The sequence below is a fragment of the Doryrhamphus excisus genome, linkage group LG9, assembly GCF_037039965.1.
Source record: "Doryrhamphus excisus strain RoL-2023G ecotype Guam linkage group LG9, RoL_Dexc_Guam_v1.1, whole genome shotgun sequence".
Taxonomy (NCBI): Eukaryota; Metazoa; Chordata; class Actinopteri; order Syngnathiformes; family Syngnathidae; genus Doryrhamphus; species Doryrhamphus excisus.
Window position 1 is genome coordinate 8480881 of NC_136365.1, and position 16255 is coordinate 8497135.

Sequence of the window (16255 nt, forward strand, 5' to 3'; positions counted from 1 at the left end):
ATCTGCAGTTGGGTACTTTCCAGAAAACGCTGAGTGCTTGTTTTGAAAATGTATTAAAATGTGACATTTTAATTTCTCGCCACATATCAAGCACATGGGTAAGCCAGCATCATTGGCAGCTAAGGGAAAGGAATATGTCCATTCAGAATGAAACTCTCTACTTCTGAGATTTTTCATTTTAGGGATGTATTCATGGTTTTGTATAGCAAGACGTCTTTTTCGTGTCTCACTCTACACCCCCTTCCTTAACCCCCCTCTTCCCATGCTCATCCAATGAGCAGTCAGAACACAGTGTATGGTCACATTTTTCAAAGTACACATTTCCTCCACTTTGGTGTTAAAAAAACCCCCACATAGCTCAACATAGGCGCCGCAACAGCATTATTTTTGCTAATGTCATACATGGAGGCACTGCTGTACTCCACCACATAGTGAAGGCTGGGATTGTGGCCTGAAAGGTGCTTGCCGCTGCCGTCCTTCCATTCAGAGGAAAAGCGTTTGAGCTTTTTTGGCCGCCGCTACAAGTCAATGCACTGAAGATATTTTCAGGCTCTGATGAATGAATGAATGAATTTGACTACCAAGATGGAGGATTATCTATTCATGCTCAACAGAAGGTGATCAAACTTTTGCAACAAAGTATCAGCTTTTCCTGGAGAAGTAGGGTGCGTGTACTTTATTTATGAATCTAACATAAGACCACAAATGCCTTTCGGTTTATTAAAAGAAGAAAATAAAAGGTACACCCTGAACTGGTCTAAGAGAATAAACATCCTGTTAAATAAATACTTCCATGACTGCCTTAATGAACACTGAGCGTTATTATCTTTGTAATGGCCGAATATTTAATTATGGACCTAATGTTGTGCCACATACTGTATTTCTGTCATGGCAGCTCAGAGTTGGAGAGTCATCTGCGTGGGGGTGTGTGGTTGGTGACTCCTCCGGGCTTCCCTTCATGCAGTAACAAGGTGCCAACCATTCTATGACTCCACACTTCTACTCATCATTTGGATTCATGCTGGTCCTACCACCCTGCACATCAAGTCTCATTTTAGAAAGCAAGGTTAATAGAGAAGATTCCAACACCAGCGAGACAGGCTGTGGCGTTACATAAGAAGTGTGACAATGTCTGTGAATTAACAGGATGAGCTGAGGATCGTCGGTTGTTTGAGACGGACGAGCCGGTTTGATCTATGGCAGATATGTAGCATGTTACATCACATAATAAGCTTGAATGAGCGGCAAGAGCTGGTCTCCCTGGCAACGCATCCATCTGTGCAATATATAACAGGTGGCCTCCTCTCTGTCTTTTTTGAGGTTCTGGATGATGATCTGAATAAAAGGACGCACTCAACTGTTGTGTTTTAAATCAGTGTGGGATTAAACACAGAGGAGGCAAAGCCGCCATTACACTAAAGTCTGAATATGTGAATATGGGATTTATGTGTTACTTTATAATGTTTCATATGTATAATCTAGATCTGATCTGGAACATTTTCTACCGCTTCTCCTTATCAGGATCATGGGTGTGCCGGAGCCTATCCCAACATACAGATAATAAAGCATTAAGGGCTCTAATTTTGTGGTGCAGCGCAGGGTGACAGAGTGTGGCCCACACCACAATGTGGTAATTTGGTCCAGTGCACCACTGTGCATAGCCAATTTGGTAATCCGGTAGACTGGGCTCTGATGATATGGGCATGGAGGCGCACCAGGGGAGGTGTCCACACTTTCAGCTTCCAACGCAGTGACAATTTCGTGACAAAACAGCGCACCAAAAGTGCCCTGAAAGATCGCCAGCGCTGACGTCTTCTATTCTTGGTTCAAGCGAAGCGCACCCTGTGCAACGGTAAATTGACTAGTCAATTTGGTCACAGTCGTCACCAAAGATAGATAGATAGACTTTCTTTATTGTCATTGTAGAATATCACAGCAGTGAAATTGCCAACGAAATGTCGTTGCCCGACTTCCGCATAATAATAATAAATAATAATAATAATAATGTCCACCCTCGGCTATCTCTGTGTGGAGTTTGCATGTTCTCCCCGTGCATGCGTGGGTTTTCTCCGGGTACTCCGGTTTCCTCCCACATTCCAAAAACATGCTAGGTTAATTGGCAACTCCAAATTGTCCATAGGTATGAATGTGAGTGTGAATGGTTGTTTGTCTATATGTGCCCTGTGATTGGCTGGCGACCAGTCCAGGGTGTACCCCGCCTCTCGCCCAAAGACAGCTGGGATAGGCTCCAGCACCCCCGCGACCCTCGTGAGGAAAAGCGGCAGAAAATGAATGAATGAATGAATAATAATAATGTGGAGAATAAATAGATTACATCAAATATGAACAACAATGTACAGCATAAACAGTAATTTGTACAAATAATTTAAATAATTTTGAATAAATAATAATAATTTAAAGTTTTGGTTGCGCGTGCGGGCAGGTAGACTGAGCTGCTCATGAAAATTGCAAAGTACACTGGCCCAGGCGCAGCACAGGGCAGGTGCTTGGCGTACCTAACATGCATGTTTTTGGAATGTATAATGGAGTTGGAGTAAAGAGGACATGACAGAACATGGACTCCCTCTCTCCAAAAAGAGCTCTGGTGGGAGATTTGAATATAGAACTTCTTGGCTGTGAGACAGATGCGCTAACCACTACACAACTGTTCAGCCTCAACTCAATTCAATATTGTTATAATGATAATACTTGATTTTAATACATACCGTCACATTATATGGATGTTTACCAAAGGGGTTGTATTTTACAGCAGCATAAAATATCCCACAATACCACATGAAAGGGTCGAAATATTAGAAACAGCTTTTATATGATGCAATGTTACGAGACTACAACCACAATAATACTTACGTCTTCTATAGTGTCAGTTCAACATTTTTTTTATACGCATTTTGTATTGGATCTACCAAGAATGGTTTATTAGTGAATTATTTCCTCACCTGGCGTCCATTGCCCTTTGATGCCTGAAGACTGCAGCGCCCCAGACTACCGTTTGGCGTGGTGCCGCAGCTGCTGATGATCTGGAGCTGTTTCTCAGCACGGTCCGCTCGGTCCAACAATTCCTCGATGAACTGCTGCAAGCGAACTTTGGCGTTGGCTTCTCGTGCTGCCGTCTCCTGGAGGAACTGGTCGATCTGCGCAACCTCCCTGAGAACAAAGAGGGGATAATAGGGGGGAGGGGGGGCAGTATTATTAGAGCCTTTAATTTGTAGGTTTAGACTGTAGAAACGATCAGTAGTTGTCCCCAAGGTGTCTGATTTCTAAAGTTGTAACGTGGGACAAGCTGTAGTTCGGAATGGTCACTTTTGAAATTCAAAAATATTTGGATTTTTCTCCAAGATAATTAAAGGTATTGACATAAGATTGTAGTACTTGAAAAAGATCCAATTAGACAATGTGACGGATTAAGCGTACTTCTTTGACTTTTTACACACATTAATTGAGGCAATATTTATAAAATACCACTGTGTATTAGTATCACCGTCCTCTTCCCTCTCCATTACTTGGCATGTGTCTTATGTGAAACATGAATACATATTTCTTTCCCGTTTCTGTGTATTTTAACACGAGAAAACAAGGTAATTTCAGCTAGCTTACAATGCTGTCATTGGGATACACCTAGTATTTCAACTATGAAGCCTTCTAAAAAAAAACTAACAACGTAGCACGGTTTGATATATATGCTGTGATCATACATTAACACATAATCTGATCATAACATGTATAATAGTTGTAGTATATTGCTGTATTTTGATGATTTAAAACACTTCCCAATCTTATTTCCTCTCCGCATTGATACTAGCTAACTGACATGACGTCTCGCTAATTACTAATCTCAGCGTCATTCACAGACGAAAGAGTGGATACCTAGCTCTCCATTTCTCTACAAAGACTCAACAAGATGCTTGTTTGTCATCAGCATTTTTTACCTGAGGACTGGAGCACACGTCTTGTGCGGGAAGACACAGCCATCCCAAGGAGGGCGGACATTGTACGTGTTGTCGCCGCTATTGTTGTTGACAGAACTAGCATAAGAATGTGTATCAATGCGCTGAGAAAAGAAGTTTGGGTAGTGTTTTAAATCATCAAAATACGGCAAGATTACATGATATCATCAGTGTATGTGTTAATGTATGATCACAGCATGTATATCAAACCATGCAACATTGTTAAAGGGCTTTTTTTATAGGTTTATCCCAATGACAGCATTGTAAGCTAGCTGACATTAACTAACTCGTTTTTCTGTGTTAGGGAAAGAAATAAGTTCATATTTCACATAAGGATTGTTCATTCATTCATTCATTCATTTTCACCGCTTTTTCCTCACAAGGGTCGCTGGAGCCTATCCCAGCTGTCTTTGGGCGAGAGGCGGGGTACACCCTGGACTGGTGGCCAGCCAATCACAGGGCACACATAGACAAACAACCATTCACACTCACATTCATACCTATGGACAATTTGGAGTCGCCAATTAACCTAGCATGTTTTTGGAATGTGGGAGTACCTGAGGAAAACCCACGCATGCACGGGGAGAACATGCAAACTCCACACAGAGATGGCCGAGGGTGGAACTGAACCCTGGTCTCCTAGCTGTGAGGTCTTCGCGCTAACCACTCGTCCGCCGTGCCGCCCCACATAAGGATTGTGAATGATCAAAATTCACCCCAAATGTGCAGGTCCCATTTAAAGGGTGAGTCATTTTACCTCATTGAAACTTTACTATAAAGGAGTTAACTTGTTCTTAAAGTTAAATTTTGGTTGATAATATTAAAATATGCAAACAAAGAATGCTTTTACTGTTAATAAACGTTTTATAATAGCAACAGTGTCACTCTGGAAGGGATGATATTTGTCCAATATGTTCATTCACTGTTTTATGATTGACTATGGCCTATTATTGGTGAAAAATATGCATAGGTACAGTATGTAAATTTTACATATTTTCCCCAAATCAAGTATTTAATTAATACTTGATTTTGCTACACAGCATGAAAGAGGCTAGAAACAGTCACACCAATGTTTCTTTGCATCATGTGAGACAGTAATCTCACAATTACAAACACGCTCAAATAATTACAATAAGGCAATCTGTCAATAATAATTATTTAGTAACCTATCTTCATACATAGTGACCGTGCCAGGTATTTTTCAGAATGGAAAACAACATGACTCTTATGGAGTACTATGAGACTGAAACAACCGAGAAAAGATGTAAAAGGAGAAAATGATGCTATTAAGTCTGCACTGCTTGAGACAATGACTGTCTTATCCATCTCCTCCTGGCCAAACTGTCACTTCCATCTGCTGTGTACTTCTGGAAGCATCCACATCCAGCTGACACGTCCACTGAGCTCTGTGAAAGACGGGCTGACAGATAGAAACATGTCTGCTCACTAAAGGGTCAAAGGCTGTGCTCCTCACTCCTCTATAAAAACATGTAGTGCATTTTTATATATCGAAAAAAAAAAACGACAGACAACTGGGGTCATTTGATGAAACCATCACATGCATTATAGCTTGTAGCCACAGTGGGCCATATACTGTACGTACACTAGCGACAACAATAAGGAAGTAGAAAATTCAACTTGCTTGGAGCGCCAACTGCAAAATCCACATCCAAGTAAATGTAGCACCGGAAGAAACCAAAGTACTAAAACACCAAGGAATTGGACAAATATTTACTAACGCACAACACAGAGACTAAGGAATCCTCTACTCTTTTATAACCTATGTAATTACTATGTGCTAATTATCAAATGGCCTCAGGTTGGTTTATAGCCAAGGATAAACTAAAGCTGCTAAAACCCAATAAGAAGAGAAAGGGTCATGTGACAAGAGAGGGAAGGAGAGTGGAACGAGATGTGGCTGCTTTGTGTTGTCAGTCTTTGTTTTAACACACACGCACATGGCTCTCTGTATCACCTTGGACATGAAACCTCAAGGTCAAACGGTGGTGTGTTTACGTCGTCCACAGGAGAGGAAGAAAGTATGTCTGCCATTTTTGTGTGTAGTTTGTGTGAGTTGTGAAATGATGCTTTTGCAGGTTTATACTGTATTTCATGGTCGAGATTAGAATAATTATGAACAAAACTTACAGATTCGAAATGCATCTTGCACGACTGTATTATTTATGGCATTGCTAACAGTGTTTCATTTCCTCTTAACGTTAACATAACAAACAGGTGGGTACAGCCAAGACACCACGCTGTAACAGCCATCAATAATAAGGGCCGCTCTTCTGAAGGATTCTCTCTGAATGTTAATGAAAATTCCAGGTCAGCGTCCTTTCAGAGTTGTCATCCGCACATTCCATTAATTCAAAACTATGCTTCATTAATATTTAAGAATAAAGATGATTGACTGACAGGGCTTGAATGGGAGATTTAGCTTTTTGTATGAATACAGTGCACACTGGTCCAGATTCACGAAAAAGTCGATCAAAACTAATTTTTGAGTGAATTCATTGTAAATCAGCATGAAAATGATCTATAAGCAAAAACATGACCGTATCTCTTCATTTTACCTCAAAAACCGAAAATAACGAATGACTTTAGTTGGCCAACTTTCACAAAAACACTGACTTGTACCAAAACTTTATAAGTCACATCATAAAACACTCTGAAAGTTGGTAACTTAACGCCTTCCACTTCACATCATATCACACACTAAAAGTTTATCCCCCGCGACCTGAAAGACAACCACCACCATCACCCAGGGTCTACAGCTCTACCGATGGAGCTCGAAGGAGGGCCAGGACCTCTGGCGGAAACTGGTCCGTGGCCTTGTTCGTCGGAGTCTTCAGCTTCCGCATCCGGAGGGGGCTGATCAAGGGGTCAGAACTCTCAAGAAGACGGTGGAACAGGTCGGTGTTCGACTGAACCCGGGACATCTGGCGCGAATGGTGCTCCCGGATGGCCTTGAAGTCCTTGTTTCTTGCTTCTTGGGCTTCCTCTGACATCGCCCCCAGGGGAAGGAGCATGCCGGCGGAGACAGCGGGAGCATGGATCAGGAGCTTGTGGACCGACTGTGGCATCCTGAACCACCCATATAGGCTGACCAACATCCTGGCCGTCTCAACCGCGTACACGCCGAACCGCTCCTCGTCGAGGTTGAAGTTGGAGGACGCAGCGCGGAGGAGGTGGCTGAAGCGGCGGATCAGGGTGGAATCAAGGCCCAGAATGTCCGCAGACGTTTCGTGCTCCAAGAAGAAGCGGCGGGCAGAGTTCCCATCGTTGGTTGTTCCAGATCCGCCAGGAAGGGGTTGGTCGATTAGGAGCCCCAAACGCTGACGAAACTCGGTCTTGATCCGCTGCTTCTGTTCCTTGACAATCCGCTGCTTCTCCTCTCCACGGGCCTGCCACTCGCAGAACGGGAGTCTGTACGCGATGTGAAGGAGCATCTCCATCGACCGGATCCAGCAGTGGAGGGTGGAGATTCCGTGCTGGGTCCGGTCTCCAGTGGGCCGGACCAGAACTCCGTCGATATCGTTCACCTCGGTAGGCTTGGCCAGGCAGATGCTGCAGACCTGTTGCGACCGGATGTCCTGGATGGCGTTGCGGACCTTGCCGTCAATCATGGTTAATGCCATGTCGTGGCGGACGGAGATGGTGGCGTCGTTGGTGAGTTGGACGGTTGACGGCGTGAGTGACTCCACCTCCTGCTTGAGTTGGACGTAGGTGGAGGTGGTCAACTCCCTGGACTCCTTTTCGAAGATGAAGCTGATCGGACGACAGAAGAAAGTGGAGTTTGGCTTCGGGTTTGCCCAGATCACTCGGCCATCCTCGGTCCGGAGCCGCAGAGGGACCATACTCGCCAGGAACATGGTAGAGTCGTCGACGTCCGTTGACTGTCGATGGCGGTAGACTTGTTGACCGGTAGCACCGTCAAACCCGTACTTAGAGGTCAGGATCAAGGAGCCTTGAGCTGCCGACGATTGGATGACCGACGCCTGGAGCGTGCACAGCCTTGACGCCGTGTGGTCAACCAACTGCTGCACGGGGACAGAAGCGCCACGGTCGTCGACAGCAACTCCAGCCGGATGGCATCGTTTCTTGGCATCCAATACGAAGTTGTACGGTGGGAAGATGTCGGCGACGTGGTCCTTCGATGTCTCACGGACCACTTGGTACGTACTAGCTCGCGTCATGTTGGTGTTGAAGAGCAACACGAGAGCTTCGTCGGCCGACAGCATTTTCGGAAGCGATGGAGGGGGTGCGCGGTACGATGCCTGCACCACTGTAGGGTCCGGGCCATCTGCTGCCATCACTTTCTTGATGATGTCGGCTTTGGTGTGCCTCCCCTCCTTCCTCAGAGTCATCTGAGACGCGTACGCCAGCTGCTCGCCGGTAAATCCTTGGTCGAGGAGCTGGGACACGCTGCGGCGCCGGGTGGGGGAGGAGACGAGGGAGAAGGCAGCCGGCATCTGCGACGGTCGTCCGCCCCTGCGGCCATCCATCGTGTTGTCCTGCTCGGGAGCTGGAGGTTCCAGGCTCGCCACTGGAACAGATTCGCGAAGCCAGACTTCATGTTTGTTGAGCATCTTTGCGAATGACCGTCGAATTCCTGGAGCATCCCAGCGTTGAAGTATCATCTTCCGTTGATAAAGAACGACGTCCCGGATGACGGATCGGTCAGGCACACGTCCAGGAGGAACCGAGAGACACAGGAACTCGACACCAGCTTTCAATGCCGCGTCCGACATCAGGAAACCGGCTCCCAGCATCGCCTCCAGAAGCCCCCGACGGGTGGGGGACGTCATCTCATGGAGTGGATATGAAACGGGAAAATCCAGTTTACTCCTAAAGTTGCAAAAAGTGGCAAAACCTTTTCCAACCAAGTAAAGAGTGATGTCGTAGGTATCACATGATGTTGATTTGAGTCTGTGCTTGGCCCTTCTTCTGTATTATATGACCCATTGAACAAACACTAAATGACTGCTCGACAACATGTGATTCAAACCAAAGGGAATTCTCCCAGTATTGGCTCAAAAGGAGAAACGACCACCTGGTTGGGCAGTTGCCATCCTTGGGTGACTGGAGGTACCACAAAAACTTGGAAACACGCACGTTCACTAGTGAGCACAAGTGCCCAACATTTCACTTGCTGGGAAGCGGTACAAAGAGGAAACTGAAAACCTTACTTTTGAACGCGCACTGCTCCTAATCAGGGGGCTCGGGGACCAAAGTAAAAGCACACCCCAGTTCCTCATGAACTAAAAAAAGGAAAAATACCCCTTTTTTCGAAAATCGGAGAGATCAGTTTTGATCGACTTTTTCGTGATTCTGGACCAGTGTGCAGTGGTGTGAAAGTGTGTTTGCCCCCTTCCTGATTTTTTATTTTTTTTTGGCATGTTTGTCACACTTCAATGTTTTCAGATCACCAAACAAATTAAAATATTAGTCATTGACCACACAACTGAACACAAAATGCAGTTTTTAAATGAAATGTTTTACTATTGAGGGAGAAATTGTCTTTCTGAACCCAAGGTGGTTTCAGCGTGAGGTCACCAACACACAGCAGAATTCATGGTTCCATTTATCACAGCGAGTCTTCCAGGCCTTGAAGCAGCAAAACAACCCCAGACCATCACACTACCACCACCATATTTTACTGTTGACTGAAGTTCTTTTTCTGAAATATGGTGTTACTTTTATGCCAGATGTAATGGAACACCTTCCAAAAAGTTCAACTTTTGCCTTGTCAGGCCAAAGAGTATTTGGGGGAATGGCTCTCACTGTCGTTGGCTGGAGTCCCAAAACTTTAAAAATTTCTGTGGGGTTTGGGGGAATCACTTTTTCACACTGGATTTATTTATAATAATAAAAAGTAATTTAAAAACTGCATTTTGTGTTCAGTTGTGTTGTCATTTAATTTTGTTTGATGATCTGAAACATTTAAGTGTGGCAAAAAAAGAAGAAATCACAGTTTAGCAGAAATTGTACAAAATTGACAGCACTATATTAGCTACACATTAATCAAAGACACTACAGTGGAACCTCCAAACTCACAAAGCCTGAAGGTTTGCGTAGTTTGGAACGTATTGGAGGGAACATATTTCAAACATATAAAAAGTGGGACAAAGCTTGATCAGCAATATCTTGAGTGAGTCAGCGCAGTGAACACCAAAAGGATTAATACAACAAGTTTGTTTTGCTTTTTTTACCCCACAGATGGACAAATAGCAGCGATGGCAAAAGTGGGATCATAACAGTACATTAAAAATTTAACTTATTGCAATGTAAAGGAAAGCAATACATGTGTTTTTGACCTGGCTGCTCTGTACAATACAGCTACGTATATTTTAATATGATTAGATATACCTTTATTCGTCCCTCAGTGGGGAAATTTACAATATGCTATATATGTAGGGGATATTTAATAAAGCTGTCTAAACATGTCAGAAAATAATGATAAGAAGCGACCGGTGGTATGGTATCAATAGCCTGCCCAGCTATACCCAGTTTATAATCTCACATATTGTACTAGCCCACAGTTTCATATTTTGTACTTTAATTTGTTAATATACAGATGTTTGTGCCACTTGGAAATGTGCAGCATTCCAAATTGTTGATCGTAGAAGAACATGTTATTTTAGTTGACTATTGGTCATGATCTATGAATCATCAGGTCACTGATTTCCAAAAATTACATTGGTTTGTCATAACAGGTCACGTTTTTTAGAACATGTGATGTGCACACTGAAATGCATTAATTAATGTGAAGCTGTGAAGAAAAAATCAGGTACTAAGTGATGGATATGGCATAAATTAAGCACAGGAAATACAATTACTTGAAGAATAATTTTATGGTAACAGCTTCCTTCTGTTTTACATTTACAGGAGTGTTCAGCATTTTTCCCTGATACCCTTTCCCATGACTTTTAAGTCTTGGTGAATTCTTGCCTTTGGACAACTCCACTCCTGCTCGCAGTGAACCAGTGAGTCAATGCAAATTGAGCAGTTTCAGCAAGAAATTGTTTTTTTTGTTGCTTTTTTGGCATGCTGTATGGAATAAAATGACCAAAAATAAAGAACGAAAAATAACTGACATCATATTCGAAATCAGCACCCCAAAATTAGCCAGGAAAAGATAGTTTCTTCTTTGTTTCAAAGATTGTACAGACCAGTGTAAAGAAGTGTAAAGAAGACTATAGGGTTGTTATTTTATGCATACTGGGCTCTAATAATGGTAAATATCATGTTTAGAAAGTCATAAACAAGTTTTCTATGCTCTAAATATTCCACTTAATATTGAATCCTACTTCACAGAAATTCACTTATTGCAATCAGGCCTGGAACCCATAAACGAGGAATGACTGTATTTGTCTTATTGTGCACAAATGGTGTTTATTCATGAAATGCATCCAGTGGCATCCATCTGTTCTCTATGCCGCTTATCCTCACTAGCTGGAGCCTATCCAAGCTGTCTTCGGGTGAGAGGCGGGATACACCCTGGACTGGTCGCCAGCCAATCACAGGGCACATATAGACAAACAACCATTCACACTCACATTCATACCTATGGACAATTTAGAGTCGCCAATTAACCTAGCATGTTTTTGGAATGTGGAAGAAACCGTAGTATGATTTAATTTTGATGATGCATACAAGTTACATTGAATGCTTCAATCAATGCATAATTTAACAGGTCTGAAAAGTAGTAGGAAGAAGCAGAAAACTTCTTACCTTATTAGTTTTATACAAAATCATACTACGCACACAAATGCACAGTAATGTTGACAAATGTGCATTGTATGAAAGCATTACACACAGTGAAAAAGGAAATATGTCCAACCAGAAATGTATCAAAGGTTTTAACATAAAAGCTTGCTCATATATATCCATATAAGTAATTTATGAAAAAGCACATTCTTTTTTCTTCCCGTCCATTTATTTTCATTAAATAGCCTACAGATGTCTTGCAAATGTATTCAATTCTCCTCTGTCAGACATTGTTGTTAATGAAGCAAGCTCCTTGTTTAGCTCTTTGTTTCTCTTCGCATTAACTCATGATGTTGAAACATTTTTTATGATATTGGTAGAAAGGGAGAGACTGGAGGAAAAAAACAAGTCCTCCTATGAATGTGTGTGTGTGGAAGGCTCTAGCTCATAATTCCATTTCGACATCCACACAGCAACATGATGTATTTTCCCTGGATTGTTCCAATGTGTTTAGCATATGCTGCAAACTAAACTGTGTGCTAAGATACTTAGCAACACACTGACCTAAAGCGAACCCTGCTTTCATTATCATTTACACTACTTGGAGTGGAGAATAATTCATCGGTCCAACCTGTGTCACATTTTTATGCATACCACTGCTTGCAGCCATTTGGAGGAGTGTCCTGTTGTTGCATAGCAACTCACATTTTCACCATTTGTGACCTCTGATGTTCAACACAATGTTGCCACAAAATTGAATGTAGTTCAGTCATTACTTTTGACGTATAGACACTCAAAAAGGCTCTGTGTCCTTTAAAGAATGCTTAGTCACTGACAAAGAATGTGCACCGACTGTGATGCTCTTTTTCCATTTTTGAGCTGCTGTGTACTTTTGAATATGCAATAGTCCTACTAACTTGCCATCTTTGTAAATTAGTGTTTATATTGAATATCTTTAAATTGTGCAGGTGTGCCTAATGAAGTGTCCAGTGAATGCATACGTTTTAAAATGAGCCCTTAATTAATTACATCACATGACAGCGGTAACACTAGTATTCCATCAAGTAATAGATAGTCCTGGCATGAAATAGTTTCACAATGTGGGCAACATAATAAAAGCTACTGGGATGTATTTCAGTAAAAAACAACAACTTAAAATTGGCCATCCACTGCCATGTTGTGGAGAACTTCCAGCATGCTTATCAGATTCCCGCCCAGTAATAACTTTCATCACCACACTGTGATTGGTGTCCAAAAACGCCTTCTATTTACGGAATATGCCATTTTAGTCAGTTTGTGAAGCAGATGAATAAAGTGGGGGTTGTCTTGCATGATGCTATGAGAGGGTCACCAGGATATTACACCTACAAGAAGTCAGCATGTAAAAAAAAGATGGAGTTGTTCCCCAAATTGAACATCTTACTCTTCTGGAAATAACCTTTGACAAGGTACGCCTACATCAAATGTACGGCCCACTTCCTTCTTTGATGTTGAGGAATTTTTGAACCAGAAAGTTTTTGGTGGGGGTTACCTTTAAAATTGCTTCCAAATTTGAGGTCATACATCGATGAAATTACCCTCTACCCCCATATTTTTTGGGATGTGCTTTCCCAAGGTCCACTGCTTTGTACGGAATCCATTTGTGAGGTCTGAGTCATCACTGATGTTTGACCTGAGAGATGACCTAGCTCATATCTTTGTTGTAGTTAATGACAAGGGTTTGATGGACTTCCTCTTATACATCAGACACATCCAAGCATGATGTTATGGATATTGCTTTGTGCAACGAGGCACAGCGATGCTGGAACAGAAAAAACCTTCCCTAAACTGTTCCCTACACAATTGTCCAAAATGTCTTAGTAAGATAAATAGTTAAGATGTTTGATTAATTTGTTGATTAAGAACTGTGTTCCGATATGTTTTTCCATATAGTGTTTTATTGCTGACCCATCTGCCTACTCTTTATTCAGCGTGTGCAACTGAAAATGCCCTGAAGGTTGCTGGTCCATATGGAGACACATCTGCTTGCTGGATACAACAGGTACAAGTCAGCAGATATGGAATGTGTTTAAAGGTTTTTTTTTTAAAGATATTTTAACCTCATAGACATGATACCGCCTCTGACCCACCCGTAGATGAGCCCACCCCGTGTATATACCCACCACTCTGAAGAGGACAGCTTTGTAAAAAAACAACAAAATTAAAAAGGTAGGCTTCTCTACACATCTTAAAATAACACCTGGAGCTCTGCCAACTAGCGGCTATCAGTCGTCTACAGACGTTAACCTAGCATGATGTCGCTGTTAAAATGTGCCAGCCTTAAAGTGCCAGCCTTAGAGGGCCAGCCTTAAAGGGCCATCTTCAAAGGGCCAGCCTTAAGGGCCAGCCTTAAAGGGCCAGCCTTAAAGGGCCAGCTTAAAGGGCCAGCCTTAAAGGGCCAGCCTTAAAGGGCCATCTTCAAAGGGCCAGCCTTAAAGGGCCAGCCTTAAAGGGCCAGCTTAAAGGGCCAGCCTTAAAGGGCCAGCCTTAAAGCTCCAGTCTTAGAGGGCCAGCCTTAAAGGGCCAGCCTTAAAGGGCCAGCTTAAAGGGCCAGCCTTAAAGGGTCAGCCTTAAAGCTCCAGCCTTAGAGGGCCAGCCTTAAAGGGCCAGCTTAAAGGGCCAGCTTTAAAGGGCCATCTTTAAAGGGCCAGCCTTAAAGGGCCACAGTAGCTCACATAGCTATGCTAGTGTTGCTAATGTTTGTGTCCTGTCCCACTCTTGGGCTACACTCTTCCAATCTACACTCTTCAAGTGGCCTTTAAAGGAAAACTGCACTTTCTTTCATCCACAATCTTATCCACAACACATATTTATTTCCATTTTCTGTGAATTTTAACAAGAGACCACAAGCTAGTATGAGATAGCTTACAAGGCATGTCATTAGGACGCAAGTATTTTAACTACAAAACTCACAAAAAAAACCTTTAACAACATTATATAGTTTTATATACCTGCTGTGATCACACATTGATGATCACATTTATGTAACACTATAACAGTACCTTGCCGTATTTTGATGATTCAAAACATTACCCAAACCATTTTCCTAGGCGTGTTGATTTCATAGAGCCCATATAGTACGTATCTAATGTGACTTCCATCAACAACAGCAAAATAAAAACATCGATGGTACCAACTAAGTCCGCTCTCACTGGGATGGCTGTGTCTTCCAGCCCAAGAATGGTAATCCAGTCTTCTGATGAAAAATGTTTATAGCAGTCCAAGTAGCTTCGTTAATATACAAGTTAGTTATGTAAATGGTACACTGTTTAGGGTTTTTTTTTTGGTTAGGGCTTTAGCGTCCAAAGTAGGTACTTCCCATGATGTGCATTGTTAGTTAGCGCATATTAACCTGTTTTCTCTTGCTATAATGCACAGAAAAGGGACAGAAATATGCGTTCATGTTCACATTGTGAATAACGGGCAAAATGTTAAAAAAGTGCAGTTTTCCTTTAAGGAAACTGTTCACTGTGTGGGAATGTCTAGGTGGTCTGGGAGAACTCAACCCCCTCATTTATGCTATAGCTCATTTTGTGCCTGTATTGTCAAGTTAAAGGGGACCTATTATGCTTTTCCACTTTTCAGACCTAAAAATGTAGTTAGAATGTTCTATTCTCATGTTAAACAATGCCAAAGTTTCAGATAATGAGGTTAGCGCATTTGGAAGTGAGCCCTGAAAGAAGTTTGGGATGGCTAAAAATGCTCGGTTTCAAAAGGCGTGGTAAAACTTCCCCTTTGTGATGTCACAGAGGGGCGGACTTCCTTATATGGTTCATAGTTAGGAAGCACTTTGGGCGTGTGACCAATCATAGCCTAGTGGTCATGCCCGGAGGCGGGCCGTGGGTGGAATAAATTAAAATAGACCGTTATTTTGTGTAGCTGCTCTATAGGAGACCATGACTCAATACAAAGGGTCGAAAAATGAGCATAATAAGTCTCCTCTAAAAAATATGGCAAAGCCATGAAGAGAATGATGACAACAAACCAAAGTGCACTGTTCCTGTTTCTTAAGTGTTAGCAGAGGGGTAGCTACACCATGTTTGCGGAACAAGCTGAAGCCTTTCACTTACTGCTGCTTGTGGCTGAGCTCGGCCTCCTTGTTCACCAGGTCCTGTTTTAGGTTGGCGAGCATTTCCACAGAAACGTCCACCTGCCGAGAAAGCTCTAAGGCCTTGTCCTCCAGGTCTTGTTTCTCCTGGCTGAGCCTCTCACTCTCCTGCTTGGCCCGTTCCAGCTCAGAGCTCTTCCTCTCCAGCTCGGCCTGAAGACGGCCTACACGGGCCGCTATTTTTTGCTCCACCTACAAAAGGAGTTGGAGAAGCATTGTTAAATCAAATCAGTTGGACAATCTTCTCTTGAAACAATGTTGAATTGCTGTGTGAGGTTGAAATATCTGCATTAGATATTGCTTCCTTGCTGTCAATTTTCTATCGATCTATCTATTTTCTATGCCGCTTATCCGAGGCACATACTTATGGACACTTAACCAATTAACCTAACATGCACGTTAGGTTAATTGTCCATAGGTATGAATG

At 42.6% G+C, this 16255-nt stretch overlaps 1 protein-coding gene across 2 annotated transcripts in view; it reads right to left on the reverse strand.

The window, feature by feature from the left end:
* Positions 1-16255, reverse strand: part of fbxo41 (F-box protein 41) — a 62673-nt gene that overhangs the window by 12726 nt on the left and 33692 nt on the right. For both annotated transcript variants that reach the window (XR_009129932.2, XM_058073933.2), the window contains exons 4-5: positions 15791-16020; positions 2961-3168 (exon numbers count right to left, since the gene is read on the reverse strand). Coding sequence is in view for 1 of the 2 variants with exons in the window: in XM_058073933.2 (XP_057929916.2) it covers positions 2961-3168; positions 15791-16020 (438 nt within the window). In the remaining variant the exon portion in view is untranslated. The remainder of the gene's footprint in view (positions 1-2960; positions 3169-15790; positions 16021-16255) is intronic.